This window comes from Hydra viridissima, unplaced genomic scaffold (assembly GCF_058129835.1).
Source record: "Hydra viridissima isolate aposymbiotic clone 2 unplaced genomic scaffold, HvirCarnegie_v1 scaffold_2, whole genome shotgun sequence".
NCBI classification, from domain to species: Eukaryota; Metazoa; Cnidaria; class Hydrozoa; order Anthoathecata; family Hydridae; genus Hydra; species Hydra viridissima.
The window spans coordinates 19469174-19488564 of NW_028324301.1; the positions used below are offsets into that span (position 1 = coordinate 19469174).

At 29.7% G+C, this 19391-nt stretch overlaps 2 protein-coding genes across 3 annotated transcripts; both read left to right on the forward strand.

Annotated features, from left to right (window-relative positions):
• Positions 1 to 10015: 10015 nt before the first annotated feature.
• Positions 10016 to 11379, forward strand: LOC145193003 (small ribosomal subunit protein eS12-like). The gene is made up of 5 exons (XM_080070385.2): positions 10016 to 10133; positions 10264 to 10300; positions 10644 to 10893; positions 10983 to 11084; positions 11222 to 11379. The coding sequence occupies exons 2-5, from the start codon at positions 10284 to 10286 to the stop codon at positions 11285 to 11287; spliced, it is 435 nt and encodes a 144-aa protein (XP_079926511.2). The 5' UTR covers positions 10016 to 10133; positions 10264 to 10283; the 3' UTR covers positions 11288 to 11379.
• A 4396-nt stretch (positions 11380 to 15775) lies between these two features.
• LOC145193473 (uncharacterized) lies at positions 15776 to 18653 on the forward strand. Of its 2 annotated transcripts, none has more exons than XM_080070938.2 (6): positions 15776 to 16142; positions 16467 to 16665; positions 16832 to 17124; positions 17279 to 17552; positions 17771 to 18237; positions 18322 to 18653. In XM_080070938.2, exons 1-6 carry the CDS (start codon positions 16058 to 16060, stop codon positions 18573 to 18575), a joined length of 1572 nt encoding a protein of 523 aa, XP_079927064.2. In that variant the 5' UTR covers positions 15776 to 16057; the 3' UTR covers positions 18576 to 18653. The 2 variants fall into 2 exon arrangements, with proteins under 2 accessions (XP_079927064.2, XP_089935902.1); XM_090079776.1 differs by having other exon boundaries at positions 15876 to 16142; positions 16575 to 16665.
• The last annotated feature ends 738 nt before the right edge of the window (positions 18654 to 19391 follow it).

Here is a 19391-nt window from a genome sequence, read left to right on the forward strand (position 1 = left end):
CTTTAATCAAAAGTTGGGACCCCTAAACGTTTCATAAAAAATCTTTAAATATTATTTTCATACTGTACTGATGCCAAGACAACTTTTTATTCATGTACAGGAAAGATAAAAAAATTCGACCCACCCTAATATATATATATATATCCAAATTTTCTAATAATTTTTCTTAATTTTGGGGACAGTGATGGTATCCACAGTAACGATACTGTATGGAGAGCATCATACTCGGATTGAACTTAATTGTTCTTTAATTTATTTGTTTTGAAATACTTACAAATCGGTTTTTGTTGTAACCATTTTCATTGAAAATTTGAATTAGGAAATTTATCTTTTTTTGTAAATGTGAATCACTACTTACGGAGTAAGCTCTGTGAATGTAACCTTTTAATATTGCGCTTAAAACTTTGGGGTCGTGATTTGAGTCAGGTTTAATTTCAATATTTGTAATGGCTTCTTTCCTGTAAACTTTAAACTCGAAATTACCTTAAGAAACCATTACCTTTATCAAACGGATATCGACAAACTTTGGCTTATTATTATTATTTTTTGCCCATTTTAAGTTCTTTTAAAACATTTTTTCTCATACCCTGTGCATTTTCAATCCTGTTGTTATATTCCAGCTTTAAAGCAAAAGACTCTGTTGTTGTAATAATATCCATATAAGGGATATCTCTCAAGGAAGATGCAAAGTGTGGACCAAAATTAAGAAGATCATTTTGGTGTTTTGGAGTCTTAGCTTTGAAAAACGCTGCATAAAGAACATAAAAAATAAAAAATGAAAAAATTAAGCTGCTGACGTCAGCTAATTTTAGACTGCATTCTTCAGTTAAAATAACTTTACGAGCTGATAATGCTGGTAACCATTACATATATATATATATATATATATATATATATATATATATATATATATATATATATATATATATATATATATACACACACACATACAGTTTGAAGTTGCATGTATCCAGTCATGTAGTTTGCTTTAAATTTAACCAAAAATCGTTATTTTTGGTTAAGGGAGCTTTTCAAACAGTTCAGTTTCATTTCCTTTGCAACGCAAATGGAATTTCCGCATCTTGTGTGGTAGGATTAAATTTTGCGATAAACAAAGGAATTTTATATTGACCATTTCATACTTTTTCTTTTTTGTATGAATAAATCTGCTGATTGTGCAGGAAAACCTATTTAAGTATTATGAAACCCGACCCTTTTAAAAGAAGTGCACAAAGCTTCTAAAACAAACAAACCTACATGAAAAATGGTTGTGTTCAAGAGCGCCATATTTTGTATGGTAATTATCGTTACTACTACAATTTTTAATTCACGCCACTTCGTTCAAGCGGATGAAGTTGTGCCACCTCCACCAGTCCGCGGAGGTGGCGGTGAAATATGTACAGTAGTTTCGTACTTGGAATACTTTACTTTTATGGGTCAAACATTATGTGTGACTAAGTATCAATTAGTGTGTACAGCATAAATTGTAAATGACATTTTATTTTTTACTTTGAAACATTTTCTGTTAAAACTTTTCGTGTTTATCACAATCAACGATTGCTTACATGAAGTTGATGATGCTAAGTTAAATATGGAATTTACAATGTAAAGAGTTAGGTAGCATTAAAAGACGACGTTTACGAATTACGATTTTTTAAAAAAACATTTGAAAAAGTTTTTGGCGTAAAGAAAAGGCTCTATATCAATCGAGCAGACAATTTTTTAGTTGAAAAATACCAGAACATAAATGCAACCCTATTAGGTGAAGTAATACTGCACAATTATTTAACTCGGCAAAATGAAAATGTTTAAAAGAATGTGTAAAAACCTTATTTAAAATAATTTTAATAACTCAATAAATAGTGTTCAATTATCTATATAGTCAGTAAAGTGTTTAATTAACTTCATAATTATCTTCGTAACTACTTTCATAATAATCTTTTTTTTAGGATTCTCGTAATGAATCACTTCTTATCACATTAACAATTCGATATAAGAACCCCTTTTTTTTTCTATTTTTCAAGCAGCAATTTGCAAATGTTTTTTCTTTTTTTAACGTTTTTTTTTTTTTATTTCAATTCTTGTGTTCAATTCCCAATGAGACAACTTTTGAATCATTTCCATGCCTTTGAGGCGTTTAGAAACTGTTGTTTGCTCAACTCCTAATGATTCTGCAACTTCTTCCTGCGTTTAATACGAATCTTGATCGAGCAATGCTGCCAATTTTTCATTTTCAAACTTTTTTTGCTGTCCAGGTCTTCTAAGCCTAAATTCCCACATTTAAACCGTGCAAACCACTTCTGACACGTTTGTTCAGCTAGAGCATGGTACCATAAACTTCCATCAAAATACGATGGTAGTACTTTTCTTCATGCTAATGTACTGAAGAAGAACTCCCCGCAAAAATACTTCATGGGGCACATTTTTGACATTTTCAGTTAAATAAAAAATGTTGTTATTTACTCTTCAACCAAATGACATATCTTGAAGAAGATGCGTAATAACCGTAGCTTTTAAACGTATGCTGAATAACCAAAACGATGGGTCAATAAGCTAGTTACACCATCTCTTGTAAAACCGCACGAATTAATTCCTAGACTAAATATATATATATATATATGTATATATATATATATATATATATATATATATATATATATATATATATATACACTACCGTGCAAAAGTCTCCGCTCATTTGTAATATTTCAATAAAGTAACAAAAGTTTGCAAGAAAATTGCGTTTATTTTTAATTGTTTATTAAACAATGAATTAGACAGTAAATACAATACATTTTAGGATGATTTTAAATATATAAAATCAAGAAAATGTTAATATACAAAGTTGTAAATGTTAAATTTTATTTTCATCAATATGAGACCCCTTGGAGCGTATAACAGCAGCACATGATCTTGGCATTCGGGCTAATAGTTTATTCATGGTTTCCGCTGTTATCTCATTCCAAGCTTTTTGCAAACGTTCCCATAGCATTTGCTGATTAATAAAAGATGTTTCACCTGCTTCTCTGATCTTCCGATCCAGTTCATCCCACAACTTTTCGATGGGTGATAGATCTGGTGATTGAGGAGGCCAAGTCATAATTTTGCAAACTTTTCCCCTTTCTTTTAGTTTCAAATAATTTTTGCATAATCCAGATGCATGTTTTGGATCGTTGTCCTGCTGCATGATGAATCCTTTCCCAATTATACGAATACCAGATGGAATCGCGTGCTTAACCAAAATATTATGGTACATGTGTTTATCCATGGTAGAAGTGATTTTAACTAAATCTCCAGTTAACCCATTGCCAAAACATCCCCAAAGCATAATATTACCACCTCCATGTTTTACAGTACTTTGTATACATTGAGGAAGCACTCTTTCATTAGGTAAACGCCTAACATGCACGCGACGTCGGGTACCAAAAAGTTCGAACCTACTCTCGTCTGTCCATAGAACTTTCTTCCAATCTTCTAATCCCCAATTTTTATGCATTTTTGCCCATTCCAATCTTTTCTTCTTATTTACTGCCCTCAACAAAGGTTTACGTGCAGCAATGCGTCCAATTAAGTTGACTGATCTTAGTCTTCTTTTTACAGTATCAGATGATACTGGCTTTACCCTTGATTTGTTGAGTTCTGCTGTTAAAATTGTGGCTGGAATTTTTCTATTTCTTTTGCTGGACACAACAATAAACGTATCTTCTTTCCGTGATGTAACTCTTGGTCTTCCAGAACGTGATCTATCACTGTTGGAACCAATATCATGCAATCGTTGTAGAGCATATCTCACACCTGATTCGGATATTTTTAACCTGGAAGCAATTTTTCTATATGAATAACCTTCTTCACGTAAAATACATATTTTGCCACGAAGTTCTTCACAATATTCTTTCTTTACTTTCACCATTTCTCAAATTCTTTATTAAATTCAAGACATTAAATGCGCACACTAATGCCATTTTCAAGTATAAATATAAACATAAGTCTATTAAAAGCAACCAATTAAAATTACTGAAAACATCCTTACCATGCCGGAAAGTATCATGCTACTGTCAAACCTAAGCTTACAAAAAATATTTTGGTTAAAACTTTTGTGCAGTTTTAAATTTAATAAAGAATACTGAAGAACTTAATATGTATTTTACGTGAAAAAGGTTATTCATATAGAAAAATTTCTGCCATGTTTTTAGCAGCAGAACTCAACAAAACAAAGGTAAACAAAATTATTTGAAACAAAAAGAAAAGGAAAAAGTATGCAAAATTATGATTTGGCCTCATCAACTTTTTATATTAACATTTTTTTCTTTTTATATATTTAAAATCATCCTAAAATGTATTGCATTTACTGTTCCTTGCAAATATTACACATGAGCGGAGACTTTTGCACGGTAGTGTATATATATATATATATATATATATATATATATATATATATATATATATATATATATATATATATATATATATATATATATATATATATATATATATATATATATATATATGGCCTAGAAATTAATTTGTTATCTTTTATTAATCTTTCAAAGTTTATTATTATTTATCAATTTTTTGACATGTAAAAAAAGTTACAGACATTATTCTATCGTCTTGTCAAGTCATCTGTTCTCAGGTAGTGACAAACGATAGATGTCTGTAAATTTTTTCATTAGATATCCGTTTTGATCCAGACACCACTGGTAACGCGAAGCAATGGAAATGCACATCATAAAACAATTGCCTTGGTATTGTCGTGCAATCACGTGCAATGACTGCTCTTAATTAATCAATTGTTATTTGTTTGCTTGCATAAACTTTGTCTTTGAGGTATCATCCTTAAAAAAAAGTCTAGTGTTGTAAGATCTGGTGAATGTGAAGGGTAATTAACAAGGCCCAGCAAGCACACAACGTTGAAACAACGTTGAAATAACGTTGATCGACGTTGATCAACGTTATTTCAACGTTGTTTCAACGTTGTGTGCTTGCTGGGGGGTATTTAATTCCTAGTAAATTGACACGATGGTTGACCGTAACATGTGGATTCTCAATTACTCAGTATGTGCATTCGTGACAGTTAACCGAATCATTTAATTTGAACATAGCCTCATCACTTCACACAATCCAAGTGGGAAAGCGTGTATTTTCGTTAGATCGTTCCAAGCACCACTGACAAAACTGTACTCTTCTGGATCATTGTCAGTTAGAGCATGCACTGGATCATTGTCAGTTTAATATATTACTAATATATCACTAATCTTGGAATATAACTTTTTTTTATTTACACCACTTTATGATGGGATGGACAAATTTTGTTTCAAATAACACAAAACACTTGATTTTTAATTATTTAAAATATATATATCTTCTTGGAACACCCTGTATATTGTGAGGAGGAAGAATTAAGTTAAAAAACAAAAACAATGATCAGAAAAGACGCACATAAGATGATTCCTCAACCCTTCATGTAAATAAATGATAAAACAAAAAGAATTAAGTAAAAACAACATCTTTGAAATGATGGACACACGGAGACTTATTCAACCTGTCATTTAAATAAATGATAAAGCGAAAAAAAAGAAAAGTGACCAGAGAAAACGTGATGATTCATCAACCTGTTATATAAATAAATGATAAAGTTAAAAGAAGAAAAGTTAAAAACAACAACTAAGAAAAATCATACATGGAGACTTATTCAATCGGTAATATAAATAAATGATAAGTAACGCAACAGTAAACAACCAAAAGCTGTAAAAAGCTCAAAAAAATAGACGATAAAAAAAAAAAGGAAGGAAGAAGAAAGAGGGGGAGGAGAAGAGAGAGAGTAGGAGATGGATAGAAGGGGAAAAGAATTTTAAGTGACTTAAAGAAGATTTTAAGAGAAAAGAGTTTTAAGAGATTTTAAAGAGGAATTTTATGAGAAAAGAGTTTTAAGAGATTTTAAAGGGGATTTTATAAGAAGATTTTATGGAAATTTTAAAGAGAACCTTATGAGAAGAGTTGGTAAAAAAAGATATTTGAATGATTTTAAATATGTGTATTATCTGTACTAATCTATTGCTATTAGTATAAGTTAATATTAAGAGAATATATATTGATGAGAAATAATTGAGAATATATGTTAAGAAAGATAAGTAAGAAAAGAAAAACCAGTAGTAAGTATATTTGTTTGTATTAAGACATATATAATTGTTATTATTATTGTTAATAATTGTTTTTGAAATGTCTGATGCTCCTATTGCGCTTCTATTATATCTACGTCACACACACATCACCGTTGTCTCAATCATAAAATAGAAAAGCATACCCGCCCCCACAGTATATATATATTCAAGTAACTAATTACAGCTAAATTATGATCATCTTGCATTTTTCCCTAGTTTTTTTTAAATTTTGGGAAAAATGCATGGGAAAAAATTTGAGCAAAATGAAATCAATTTAAAAAGTATAATCCAAATTTTTTTAAAAATAATTTCAAAAAATTGCTGTTGTTTACGTTAACCCAATGTAAGAAAATTTTGTCTAGATATTTTTACATTTCTTATACAATTAGAGGTTGTAATGTCAGTGATGTAATTATTTTTTGGATGGCTTTGATATTTTTCTAGAAATGAACGTTTTTATTTTTTAGGTTTCAGTTTTCCGGGCACACATTCCAGTTAATTTTCTGGAGTAAAGACTTTACTTCAAAAAATTAACCGGGATGTGTACAGGGATTTTAAGATGCAAGCCTTTCTGTTGGATCTCTAATGGGGATACACCAAACATACGTATTTTTTGACTCTTCGGGACAGCCAAAATGACTCTCAGCACTACATCAGACAAGATTAGCAATTGCAATAAAATCTTCAGTTTTGAGTATACAATTTTGTATAAGAGCAGCTTATCTCTTCTGATCTTTCTACCACCTCTCCACATTAAGTTGAGCTTGATAAGCAAATTTTGAAGATTCTAGACCAAAACTAAGAAACGCTAAAAAGATACAAACAATGTTTCCGAAGCTTACAAGAGTCACTTCTGGAACTTTTGTTGGTCTACAAATGAAGTGATGAAACAATCTTGTGAGTTGTATGGTACAATAACTATTGCAGAAAGAAGAGCTGAGGGTGCCTCTCGGGAACTCCTTGATAATTTCTTCGGGAGCAACAAAGCTGAGAACTTCCAGGATATTGCAGCAAAACCTTTAAGCAGTTACCAAAGCCTGGGGGGGGGGCAGAATGTCCAACAAAATGCAATATTTGGATTATTAAGAAGATTTACTGATCTCAGTTCATTTTAAATTTTTTTTTCCCTAATTTTTCTTGTTTCTCTCTTAAACTTTATTCATAAATTTTCTTATTTTGCCTTTCTGTGATACCATTTTTTCCCTAGAACTTTTAAAAGATCAAACAAGTATATGCTGAGCAACCTCAATAACATCTGTAAAGATGATACGAGTAAAATAATGAAACGTAAAAAAACGCTGCAAAACCGAATGTTAGATGTGAGTTTTTAGTAATAATCATAACCAAAAAAAAATTTTAAATGCCACAATGTATTTTAGAATGGCTTGGTTTTTAGATTTCTAAGAGAACTTACTGCCGGAAAAAAAATCTAAAAATTTAAACATCAAATTTCAAGTGGTTCCGAAGATATCATTTATTAAAGTTTGCCACTTTGCTGTCTTGGCCCCCTCTTGCCGTAAAAAAATATTTTTGTTCTTTAATCAACAAATTTACAAATAATTTCTCTGATAAACTGAATGTTTGTATCAAAGTGAATTTGAGATTGAAGAAACTATCAAATATACTTAAATTTTTAGGGAAGAAATCAAAAACATAACATTTTTAGCTTTAATAAAGTTTATTTTACCCAACCTTTCGTTGATACTTTAAAAGTCAATGTTGATTTGATAAGCAGAAAAAGTACTTCGCAATTATCATAACATATTTATTTATCTCATAGATTTAATAATAATTAAAATTATTAGGAAAAGTAAAGTTTTTGAAGGATGCAATTACTAAGTTAAAAAGAAAAAAAAAAAGTTTAATTAATTCATGCAATCTTATATTTGGTCTTAATTTCTTTGAGTTTTATTACCACAACGAAAAAGAACAATAGATCCATTGGGATAGAATGCTACGAGACACAAAGTTACAACAATATGTCTTTATCATGAAAAGCATTTTGTTGCTAATTTGAAAAAAAAAATGTAAATGCAATAGTTTTTATAAACACGACGAGCATAAAGAAAAGACAAATAAGGTAAGCGTTTGATCAGTGTTAGGTTGAAGTGTTGGGTTGAAGGCTTTTTTTTAAACATAAATATTAATCAATTTTGTAGAAACTGCAATAAAGAGGAAATTCAAGCGCTAAAAATAAACAGTTCTAGAAATGAAAGCGAAATCAATTTTTTTAAGTAAATAATCGGAAATAAGCAACGTTAAAGAAAGTGAACAGAACTGAAACATAAAGTGCCTTTAAAAGTTATTTGTAACAAAAGTGAATGGCAAAATTTAAACAAAATTACTGGAGCCATTAAATATGAAATAAAATATTGCTAACTCTGATTTCTGAGTTCTGAAGACCTTGAAGTAACGGAATCAAAATTCGCTTTGCACAACACTTAAAAAAAAAAAAAAGGTGTTTTAGCCAATTTTTATTATAATGATGAGTTTACAAGGCAAATAGTAGGGGAAAAAAAAGACTACTTTAGTATTAGCATGAGCTAGCATATGCAAAAAAGTACAGACAACTTTAAAGATTTGTTTATAACATTTAAAACAAAGCTTCTAACTAAAAAATTGTTTTTTCCAAGCTTTGTAGTCTAATGAATAGATGTGCTACAGCAGGATCATCTGTAACCCGTTCAAGGACTGGAATGGTGGAAGAAATAATTTTGTTTAAAAAGACGTAAAAGTCAAATTTGTGTACGATTTAAGTGAGAATACCTCAATAAAAAAATTCATAATTGATTAAATAATTTGAAATATAGATCGAAAAAGTTTCATTGTAAAATAAAACTTTGGCTGTGAAAAATTAACTCTTCATAAAAAACCTTTTTTTAACTTACTGAAAACAGTAATAAAAGGGAAACTTTTATTTCAGCAGTTTTTAAATTTAGAACGTGAGTTTTGGCCATCCTTCAATACTCAATTATATATAATATATATATATATATATATATATATATATATATATATATATATATATATATATATATATATATATATATATATATATGTATCTATATATATATATATATATATATATATATATATATATATATATATATATATATATATATATATATATATATATATATATATATACAGCCGAGCCGAGAGAAATTTCGGGCCCCGGGGAAGTTTTCTTAAGGGCCCTCATTATGATCAATTATATACCCAGGACCAAAAGAAGCGTGCTCTGGTCATTGAAAATTAAAAATAAAAGTTAATTAAATCTTTTAGAAGTCAAAACTTTATAAATCTTTTAAAAACTATTTTAAAAAATTACTTGTACACACACGGGGCCCCGGGAATCTTCCCCGTCTACCTCCCCCCCTCTCGGTGGCCATGTGTATATATATATATATATATATATATATATATATATATATATATATATATATATATATATATATATATGTATATATATATATATGTATGTATATATATATATATATATATATATATATATATATATATATATATATATATATATATATATATATATATATATATATATATATATATATATGTTTCAAGTGGTTCTGGAGATATTTTTTGTTTAAGTTTTCCGTATTCCAGTTCGATCTCCTCTTGCCTTAAAAAACTTTGCAGTTGTTGTAACATTCAAAGTTTTTTAAGGCAAGAGGAGATCGAACTGGAATACGGAAAACTTAAACAAAAAATATCTCCAGAACCACTTGGAACCAAGCTATTCTAAATTACATAGTGACATGGCCTAGTTAAACTGATGTGGAATTAGCCTCATAGAAAATCATTATTAAACTTGATGAATTTCTTTTTTTATTTTCAAAACTTTCGGATGCCGTACATTTAGGATGGTAAGACGCCAATTAGTGTAATCATTACACCGAATGTCTTTCGAGTGAGTTCAAGTAACCACTGTAACTTTTGCTACCGGGACTCATTGTGAGTTAATATATCCCTGTTTATAATACTAATCATTTATAAAATTTGTGTATTTTTTTTCTTTGATTATTGATCAATTACTCTCAGATACTATTCTGTTAATATTTCATCTGTTGACATTTAATTTTAGAAGGAATTCCAGCAGCCAAAATGTCTGATATGGAAGGGTATGTTAAATACACATAATCAAACTATGTATTCAAATGAAAATCTCATTGACTAAAATCATCACATTTGGAATTCATATATGACTAGTTTTAAGGATGTGAAAACCTTAAATGATTAATATACGCACAAACCTTTAAAGAAAGTTATTGTAGCTCAGAGATTTAACCTTAAAAAAAAGATTAAAGCTTACAAATTTATATTATCAAGGAAAAATATTTACTGATGTTAACAGTTTAAGAAAGTTTTATTTGTGTTTTTCTAGAAGTTTTATAAAAGCATTCCTGTTGATCTTAATAAAAATTCTGTTTTAAAACTTACATTAGTTTTCTCTTTACTTGTTAGAGATGATGGCCCTGCCCCAACTCCAGCTGTCCCAGAAGCTGGAGGTCATATGGACATCAATACTGCATTGCAAGAAATTCTTAAAATGTCAATGATTCATGATGGATTATCTCGAGGTCTACGGGAGTCAGTCAAGGCTCTTGACAAAAGACAAGCCCTACTGTGTGTTCTAGCCAACAACTGTGACGAACAAATGTACACTAAGCTAATTGAAGCCCTTTGCGCTGAACATAGCATTAATCTTATTAAGGTATTTATAGTAAAAAATTGGTATCAATTTTAAAAATAACCCTTGAATTTGAATATCAATTTAAATTTATATATAAACAATATATATAGGTTGATGACAACAAAAAGCTAGGTGAATGGTCAGGCTTGTGTAAGATAGATAAAGAAGGAAATGCACGGAAAGTTGTAGGATGCAGCTGTGTTGTCGTTAAGGTATTGTTTTTAATCCCCTTTAGGAAATGTGTTTTGGTGTAATCTTATCTTCTTTAAGACAAATATTGTGTTAATTTGTTACAAGTGATAATTCTAGAAAATTTTTTCCTGCTCAATGGCTTTTTTTTTTTTAACAGGATTGGGGTAAAGAAACACAAGCTCATGATGTTCTTATGGAATACTTTAAATCTAAGAGAACCTAACAAATTTTATTAGAAGAATACTGTTAGTTCTTAAAAGTAATTTTGTAGTTAGTTGTTCCTTAAATTGAAAAGATAAAAAGCCATCTGTTTAATGGTCTGTAATATTGAAAGTTATCTTTCAATTTGTATATACCAAGATATCAGAAACAACAGTCGTGTTTTTTATGAAGTAATGCTTTTCTAAAACAGAAGAAAAATCTTTAGTGACAATAGTTGAATAATACTATTGTGTCACTAAGCACAAACTCAGTGTTTACAGTTTAACAGAAAGGATCTCTTCATTCTGTTGTATCAAATGATTTACTCTCAGGATACATACAAAAAATGAAAATATTTTAGTCAAGCAAGTTCCTTTCAACTAGAGATTGTAAACAACCGTGTAAGCGTCATTGCCGGTGTTAGACATCCAAAAATAGTCAATGGTGTCCTGTAACAAATAGCTAATGGGTGCTCATGTTTATCCAATCCAATGCATAATCAGCTCAGGCCTCCTGATCCTGCGTATTGGGGTTTTTTCTCTTTGGAATAGGAAATGTTCTGCTTCAGAAATTTACGTAAGAATTCCTGTTGTCCTGTTTTTTACCTTGAAGAGTATTTCAAATAATTTCCATTAAATCCAATAAATAAATTATAAGCTTTTACATCTTAAAACAAATTTTTCTGAAGTCTATTAAAATGGGAATAGTATGCTTTTTTAAACAACAAAACTTTAGATATGAAAAACTTATTTTTATACATAAATCTTTTATTTTTCAAAAAAGTTAGTGTACCGATTTAATTGAATAGAACTATTACGTAATTAACTTGAAGGGTTGAAGCAAAGAATAGAAGGAAGTGTGGTAAGGTAGTCTAAAAAAATTAATTTGAAGCTAGTGGTCAGGACACCCTCCTGAATTCTTAAACTTATTTTTAGCTTTACTCAGATAAAATTTAAGCTCTTTATTTCAATTAGAAACAGTATTCAACGACTTATTACATATTACCTTTTAGTCCTATTAACTATAAATTTATAAATATATATTGTTTTATGTATATTTATAAATTTACAACTTACGTTGGTGACTAACCACACTTTGGTTTTCAATTATTCATTTGCTAATTATGTTTTTATAATTTAAAAATGCAATTATTATAATGTGCGTCTAGGCGGATTGTGTATTCACTTATATCTTTTTTCTTGATGATGTCACTTTCACCAAGTACTACTCACAAAATTTACAAGAAACTTTGGAAAGAGCATGCTGAAACAATATTTTCTGCATTTATCCTAAAACAATCATGTCTGTATTTATGAATTTCCACTACAACTTCATTAAAATAAAAAAACTATCCTGGGTCGGAGATATTTACTGGGTACCTGCACTTAATTCGGGGCATGGTCATGATAAGCTCCTTTGTGATGTTCAGAAACTCTGATCACGTGGCATTAGTTTAAACTTTTATAGCATTTGTTTAATAAGACTGTTCAGGATAAAGTAGCCATTTCACGCGTTGATAAATTACTAAACAAATTACACCAATGTAAAGGAAATAAGTTGTCTGCAACAACAGATTTTCATCATTTTTTCAAGATGAACATTTGTAAATTTGGGAACTTTTTTCGTGTAAACAAAGTCTGTCAATGATAAAATAGACCTTTAGTGATAATTTTAAAATGAAAAGTATAGCGAAATGTAAAAAAGTTTCAATAAAATTTTTTGTCAAGATCTGGTATCATTCAACTTATTGGTCCTTCATTCACCAGCCTTAATTTTGTGTATTTTTTGAGTATTTTTTCCGATATGTCGCCATTTTTTGCCTCGACTACTCAATAAGCTTCATAATTGTATTCCGCTATGCTTTATTTTTTGTGTAATTAGTAATGGGCTTTTTTATAATTCATTTGATAAAGCAAAACCTTTTAAAAAGTTATTCAAGTTTATAATTATCTTTCAAAATGCGCCCAGATATTTCATGTTTTGTTTTTCATATTTTCATATATTTTTTCATTTGTCACAAAAGCACATAATAACCCATTTGTTTTTGTCAAATAAAAACTAATTTACATGTAACTGGTAAATCTTATGTTAATATTAAATACTTATTTATTCTTGCGCTTCGCCTTAAATTGGCTTTGCTAGATTCTTTAAAACTGTGACAAATTATTTTCTTCTTTATTGTTTTTACATTAATTTTATGTATAAGTTATTTATCCTTAACTGTATATATTTCTGTTGTTAAACATAAATATAGAAAATTCTATGTCTATAAAATGTAAGTCTACAGCAACATAACAGATGGAATAGTTCCCTGGACATGAAACCATTGTGCTCCAAGTCGTGACAAAACTAGTTGATATTTTGTGTTATTTATTATATCTCTAGTTATACATGTACCAAAGTAGTTAAGTTAATGATCTCAATTGCTATATCATCATCAGCGTTATTTCTTAAAATATTTAGAATATCTAGCTATGTAAAATTAAGCTTAAAACTTGGTTTTATTGCTGTTACCCAGCAAGCACACAACGTTGAAACAACATTGAAATAACGTTGATTGACGTTGATCAACGTTATTTCAACGTTGTTGCTTTGGGTATCTTGAACAACTAAAAGGAAGTTGATGTGACTGGTTAGACGAGACCAAGAATTTGCGACGAATCCGACAGACTTAAATATAATTTAATTTCTATTGTTTAAAACAAAAGATTTGTAACAATACGCAACGAGCATGGTTCGCAAAAAAAACAATATCGTTGCACGTCCATCTCCAATACGTCTACTGACGTCTGCTATTGATGGAGTTATTGATGTCTCTTATGATGAAAATGATACAAGAAATCAAATTGAACAATGAGTATCATGGACAATCTTTGTCCATGATTTGTTTAGGAAGCTTTTTATTCAAAGTGTTCACAAATCATTACGCTTTACTCATTACACAATGGCATCTGTGCTGTATGATTGCGAGTTCAACTGCTTTTGTTTGATTTAAAGGCATAAATCAAAAAAACAAAAGTCCTTGAACATCAACTTCAGGTTGAAACAGTGAGCTTAAATTTTAACTCAATAATGCAATTGATGGGACTAACAAACCAAGAGGGTGCCCAGGTTTCTAGCTTTAACATAATTTTTTTTCTTTGTGTGTGGACCACCAACATAGAATATGGGTGGTCCACACACTTAGAAAAAATTAATATAGCAAATTTTCTGATGCAATTTGATAATTTTATGTCTAAATATGTAACTTTCTTAAACTCATTTTATTTAAATGACTGTTTGTAGAAATTGGTACTTATTTGTTATTGTTTGTTATTTAACGGAAGAAAAAAGTCTCTATGCTTAATTTTAAACGTACGACCATAAGATAATGATTAAATGAAATTCGACCTGTCCTTGCTCTATTCTATTTAATGATGGCTTTTAATTAAAAAGGAAATTTATAACAAGATAAATTTTAAACGTTTGAAATTAATAACAGAAAATTTCGGACAAACAACAAACATTTCTCCTAGATAAAAACTTATTGAGCTCTTTGTTTCAGTTTAACAACTCGATTATTACAACTTACGTCATCCATCAATTTGTTTTAATTGGCGTTTATGACGTTGTAGAATACCGTTTTTATTACCAAAAGTTGATCAGAAAAGTTTTTCAGCAAAGTCAAATATAAAACTATCAAATATTAAATATTGAAAAGGTTGATAACACTTCTAATTACGTTTTGCCTTATTATTTTGCCAAAGGTATTTTAAATGACCTACTTTCGTACCATGATTCGGACAAGTGATTTTATCACCTGGTACGTCAATCTTGTTGTTTAGCCAATTAACAACCATAGGACGAGTTTCAATTAGTCGGAAATTCTAATTTTTCTGCTGTTATCGATATATTTGATTCGTTTTAAATCTCTACAAAAAAAATGGTTTGATTCACATAAAAAGGCCTCCCGAAAATCTGTAACAATTAAAAAACTATTTTCATAATCTTTTCCCAGATACAATATTTAGATTATATTTAAATCCAAAAATAGGTTACAAGAATGAATATATTTATTGTGTGGATTTTTTATTTATTAAATGAATTTACTGTGTGATTTTGAATTTATGAAGGAGGTCTATTTTTAAACATTTAAACCCACCATAAAAAAAAATCTTTCTAATAATTTACCCAACTCAGTTTTTGACTCAAATAAGGTCAAGTTTTTACTTTAAAACGAAAATATCAGACCCGACAAATCATATTTTTTTTACAGCTGTTTTGCTTCACATGCCTTTAGGCATTTAAAAATATTTTTTTGAAATTTAAAATATTTCGTTGCATAGTGAACTATATAGTTAGAAATCAAAGTATTGCGTTGAGTTTTAAAATAATTTGATTGAGGAGTTAAAAACTTAATTGCTAAGATAATTTTGTTTAGTTTATATAAAAAAGATTCGTCAAATGTAAAAATCCATGCAAATCCAATTATTGAAAAGTTCAAAAAACACATACATATCAAAATAATTTGTTTGAAATTTGAAATATTTCGTCGCATATCAAAATATTTATTTGCTTGTTGTAATTTTGCTTCAAATGAGCAGCCGTAGAAAAGTTTGCGCACGGTAATATTGCTTCTCATACCACGTTATCCAACATAAATCGTTCTTTCCGGAGTTTTTAAAAATATCATTGTTGGATGCAAGGTGTCGTGATTTTAAGAAAACGAAATGAAGGCTTTGATACTTTACTATTAAGCGTAAAGCTTTTAGCAAATCACCGATAAATCACATGTAAATCATCTACAGATCTAATGATTGAAAAAGAAAAAAGAAAAAAGATAATGAACCACGTAATCGCGCTTTTAACATTAAATTTCTGCATCAAACAAGTGACAGGTACCGGAATGATTTTTTTTTTTTGCAACGAATTTAAATTCTAAACTAAGTTTAGTGATCCGAACCCATCCAATCAATTCTTACTCCTTGTTCATTCATAGCTTTGAATGTTCAACAGAGTTTAAGTAACTGTAATGATTCCTTTTGATCAAGAATTTTTTCTGTTTTTTAAGAGCAACATTTTTATAAACAGTTTCATCCAAAAAAAAAAAATAAAATTAGTGTCTAGTAGAAAAGTCCAAAGGAGTGTAATTAAAAGGTTTTGCTCGGCGTTGTGAAAACCAAAAGCGACATTTATTTATTGACATGAATAACGTCCTTTAGGTGATATTTTCCGAGGACATAATGTAGTTTTAGTGAAAGACCTTGATTCCTGGAGTTATCAATTTGGAAAAAACTTGATTTCTGAAATATTGAACAAGTTACCTCTAGATCAAAACCGAGTGAGCCTCTACTCAACGAATGGGATATCGCAGCAGTTTCTAGACTTTCAATCAAGAGCATGCTTGATGAAGGTTTTAAAGTACGTCAATTGTTTTTTTTGTTTTTTTAACGATGAGACAATGGTTTTTAAAGAAAGTTACATATTAAAAATTACATATTAAAAAGTTACATATTGAAAATTACATATTTTATAAAATATTCATCAACTTAATTATTTCGGGTTTATTATTTCGAATTATCTTTAGCGACGAGCAACCAAGACAAAGATCTTTGCTGGCCACTTTAAAAATAGCTCATCAGCAAATAGAAAAAGACTTCAACGATGAAAAAAATATCATTATTGTGATCGTAAATTACGATATACCCGAATCAGTATTGGAGTTTCTAAGAAACTCACGTATATCAACATTAAACGTCGGAATATATATTTTGTACATCTGGAAAAAGGTTTCAAAAATCCTTTCTGACAAGGAAACTGGTTTTCACTGGATTTCTGTCAACTCAACTGCTGCAATAAAACATCTTCCGTTTCTCCAAGGTAAAAGTTTCAAACAACTTTATTTATCAATTATTACAACAGGTTTTAACGAAGAGGTGTAAAAAAAAGTCCGTTTGGAATATAAATTTAATCTCTCAGGTGTACATTTTTCATTAGGACATGTTAATTAGTGATTTTAAAGTTTACTTTTAAGCTAACCGACAACTTTGCAGCAACAGATCTATAGCATTTGATGAATGTAAGCGCCACTGTGATTGTATTGACAATAAGTTGGTCAATTGTCGACGTGTGCGTAAAGAGTTTTCTGCAATGTCAAAGGACGACCGAGATTTGTTTTTGAAAACGCTAAAAGAGCTTTCTGTTAACCATAAATATTCGAAAGTCTACGAGGAATTCATTGAGGACCATCAAAAGTACTTTTGGTCTGGAATTCATGAACCTGCACAGTTTTTTCCCTGGCATAGAAGGTATTACTAAACAAGTATATAGAATTTCATAACTATTTGGTTTTCTTTAACATAAAACCGTCATTGAAAGAGCGTTTACGTTTACAAACGAGCATGCTATATTAAGATAACATAGTAAAAGAGGAGAAAGTTCAGAGATTTAACTTCCAATTAAAGATCTCGGATGCCGTCTAAAAGGAGACCAAACGTTATTTTGAACTTCATTTTGTTTGTTATAGTTACTTACTGAAGTTTGAAAATTTACTCCGGATAATCGATTGCCGTGTAACAGTACCAGTTTGGAATTGGGCTTATTTTTCAGACGTTGTTTGGAAATCTACACCAACATACCATATGTGGGACAACGATGGTGGATTTGGTAGTGATGGTGTTAAAGACATGGCTTATTGTGTTGGAGGAGGAATTTTCAGTGTAGAAAACTGGCAAACTTCAAGATTTGAAGACAGGGAAGCTCTTAGTCAAGAGACTTGTACTAGGAACGAAAAATTAACAGTAGAATCATATAAATGCATTGAGACCTCCCGTGTTCCATCATACAGTAGATGTTTACGAAGGAGATTTAATGGAAACGTACCTAATATCTCTGAAGTACTTGGTGTAATTAACAGGTTGGAACCTAAAGATTTTTTTAAATTTGAGCGCACTGTTCGTCAAATATGGCACAATATAATCCACAAAAGAATAGGTAGGTTTTGGATTTAAAAAAATTTAGAGTTCATAGTCTAGGTGAAAACTTATTACAAATCAAATTTACCTAAAATTTTTTTAGGGGGTCATATGCAAACCACGTACGCATCCTACTCTCCAGAGTTTTGGTCTCATCATGCAATGGTTGACGCAATTTGGTCTAAATGGCAAGAAAAATGTAAAGAATGCGTGACTTGGGGTTTTCCAGGTTCGGTAGAGCGACTAATAGGCTTTAGCCATCTTACATATAGACATGACTACATAAACAACTCAATGCTCGGGGGATGTGGAATTCAAGTGACGTACGATCGAATTTTTGAAACCAACATAAATTGAAAAATGTTTTTTTTTAAAAAAAAAGAATTCTTTTTAAGAGATTTTTACTATTTGAAAATCAATTTTTTCGAAAACAAACTTTTTGTTGTTGAGTTTTTTTATTTTAACATTTCTTTTTGTTAACGCAATAATAGTTTCAACTTCGTTAACATGAGAAAGGTTGGTACAATACACTCTGGTGCTTAGCATTCTGAAGACTGTAAAGCTTTAGGTAAAGATAAAAGACTTTTCTTTTCAAAAAAAAAAAAAAAAACAGAAAATAACGAATACTTAATCCTGGAAATTTTACCACCGACGCAGCATTTATAAATATTTGCATTTATAGCATTACTTAAACTTTGTTGCTGCAGCCGGGAAGTGGTATCAATTATCCTTTTGTTCTTAAATTTTTTATTTTTTTATTGGGTGACTCCCAGGTATTTAGTTAATTTATATAGAAAAATATCTTTCTTTTTTAGATCCTTGATTTTTTAAACTGATTTGTTATAATTTATTATTAGTTACCGTGTTTCTAGTTAAATAAACATGTTTAAGAAATGATATTTTCATTTGGAACGGAACCACAAAAAATGATTTAATCATTCGTAATTCAATTGCATGGTACATGGTTCAGGTTAACTTTTATTGTGAATGGAAATCTTGAGGAAGAGGAAAAGTGCTGACGATACTCTTATGACAGCCTACTGCTCATATCTCCAAAAGTATTGGCTTTGACGCACAAGTAAATTAGACAGACCTTTAAGCGTATATTGGTATTACATCACTTTTGGTAAATACTAGGTATCTTTACAAAAATGTTTTCGTTATCAACAAAAA

Excerpts from the sequence above, each read along its gene's own strand:
- LOC145193003 (XM_080070385.2), top strand. Across the intron at positions 10,894-10,982 it reads ATAGCATTAATCTTATTAAG|GTTGATGACAACAAAAAGCT; the intron begins GTATTTATAGTA and ends CAATATATATAG. Across the intron at positions 11,085-11,221 it reads GCAGCTGTGTTGTCGTTAAG|GATTGGGGTAAAGAAACACA; the intron begins GTATTGTTTTTA and ends TTTTTTTAACAG.
- LOC145193473 (XM_080070938.2), top strand. The coding sequence starts at position 16,058 with ATGATTGAAAAAGAAAAAAGAAAAAAGATAATGAACCACGTAATCGCG. Across the intron at positions 16,143-16,466 it reads CTGCATCAAACAAGTGACAG|GTGATATTTTCCGAGGACAT; the intron begins GTACCGGAATGA and ends AACGTCCTTTAG. Across the intron at positions 18,238-18,321 it reads TATAATCCACAAAAGAATAG|GGGGTCATATGCAAACCACG; the intron begins GTAGGTTTTGGA and ends AAATTTTTTTAG.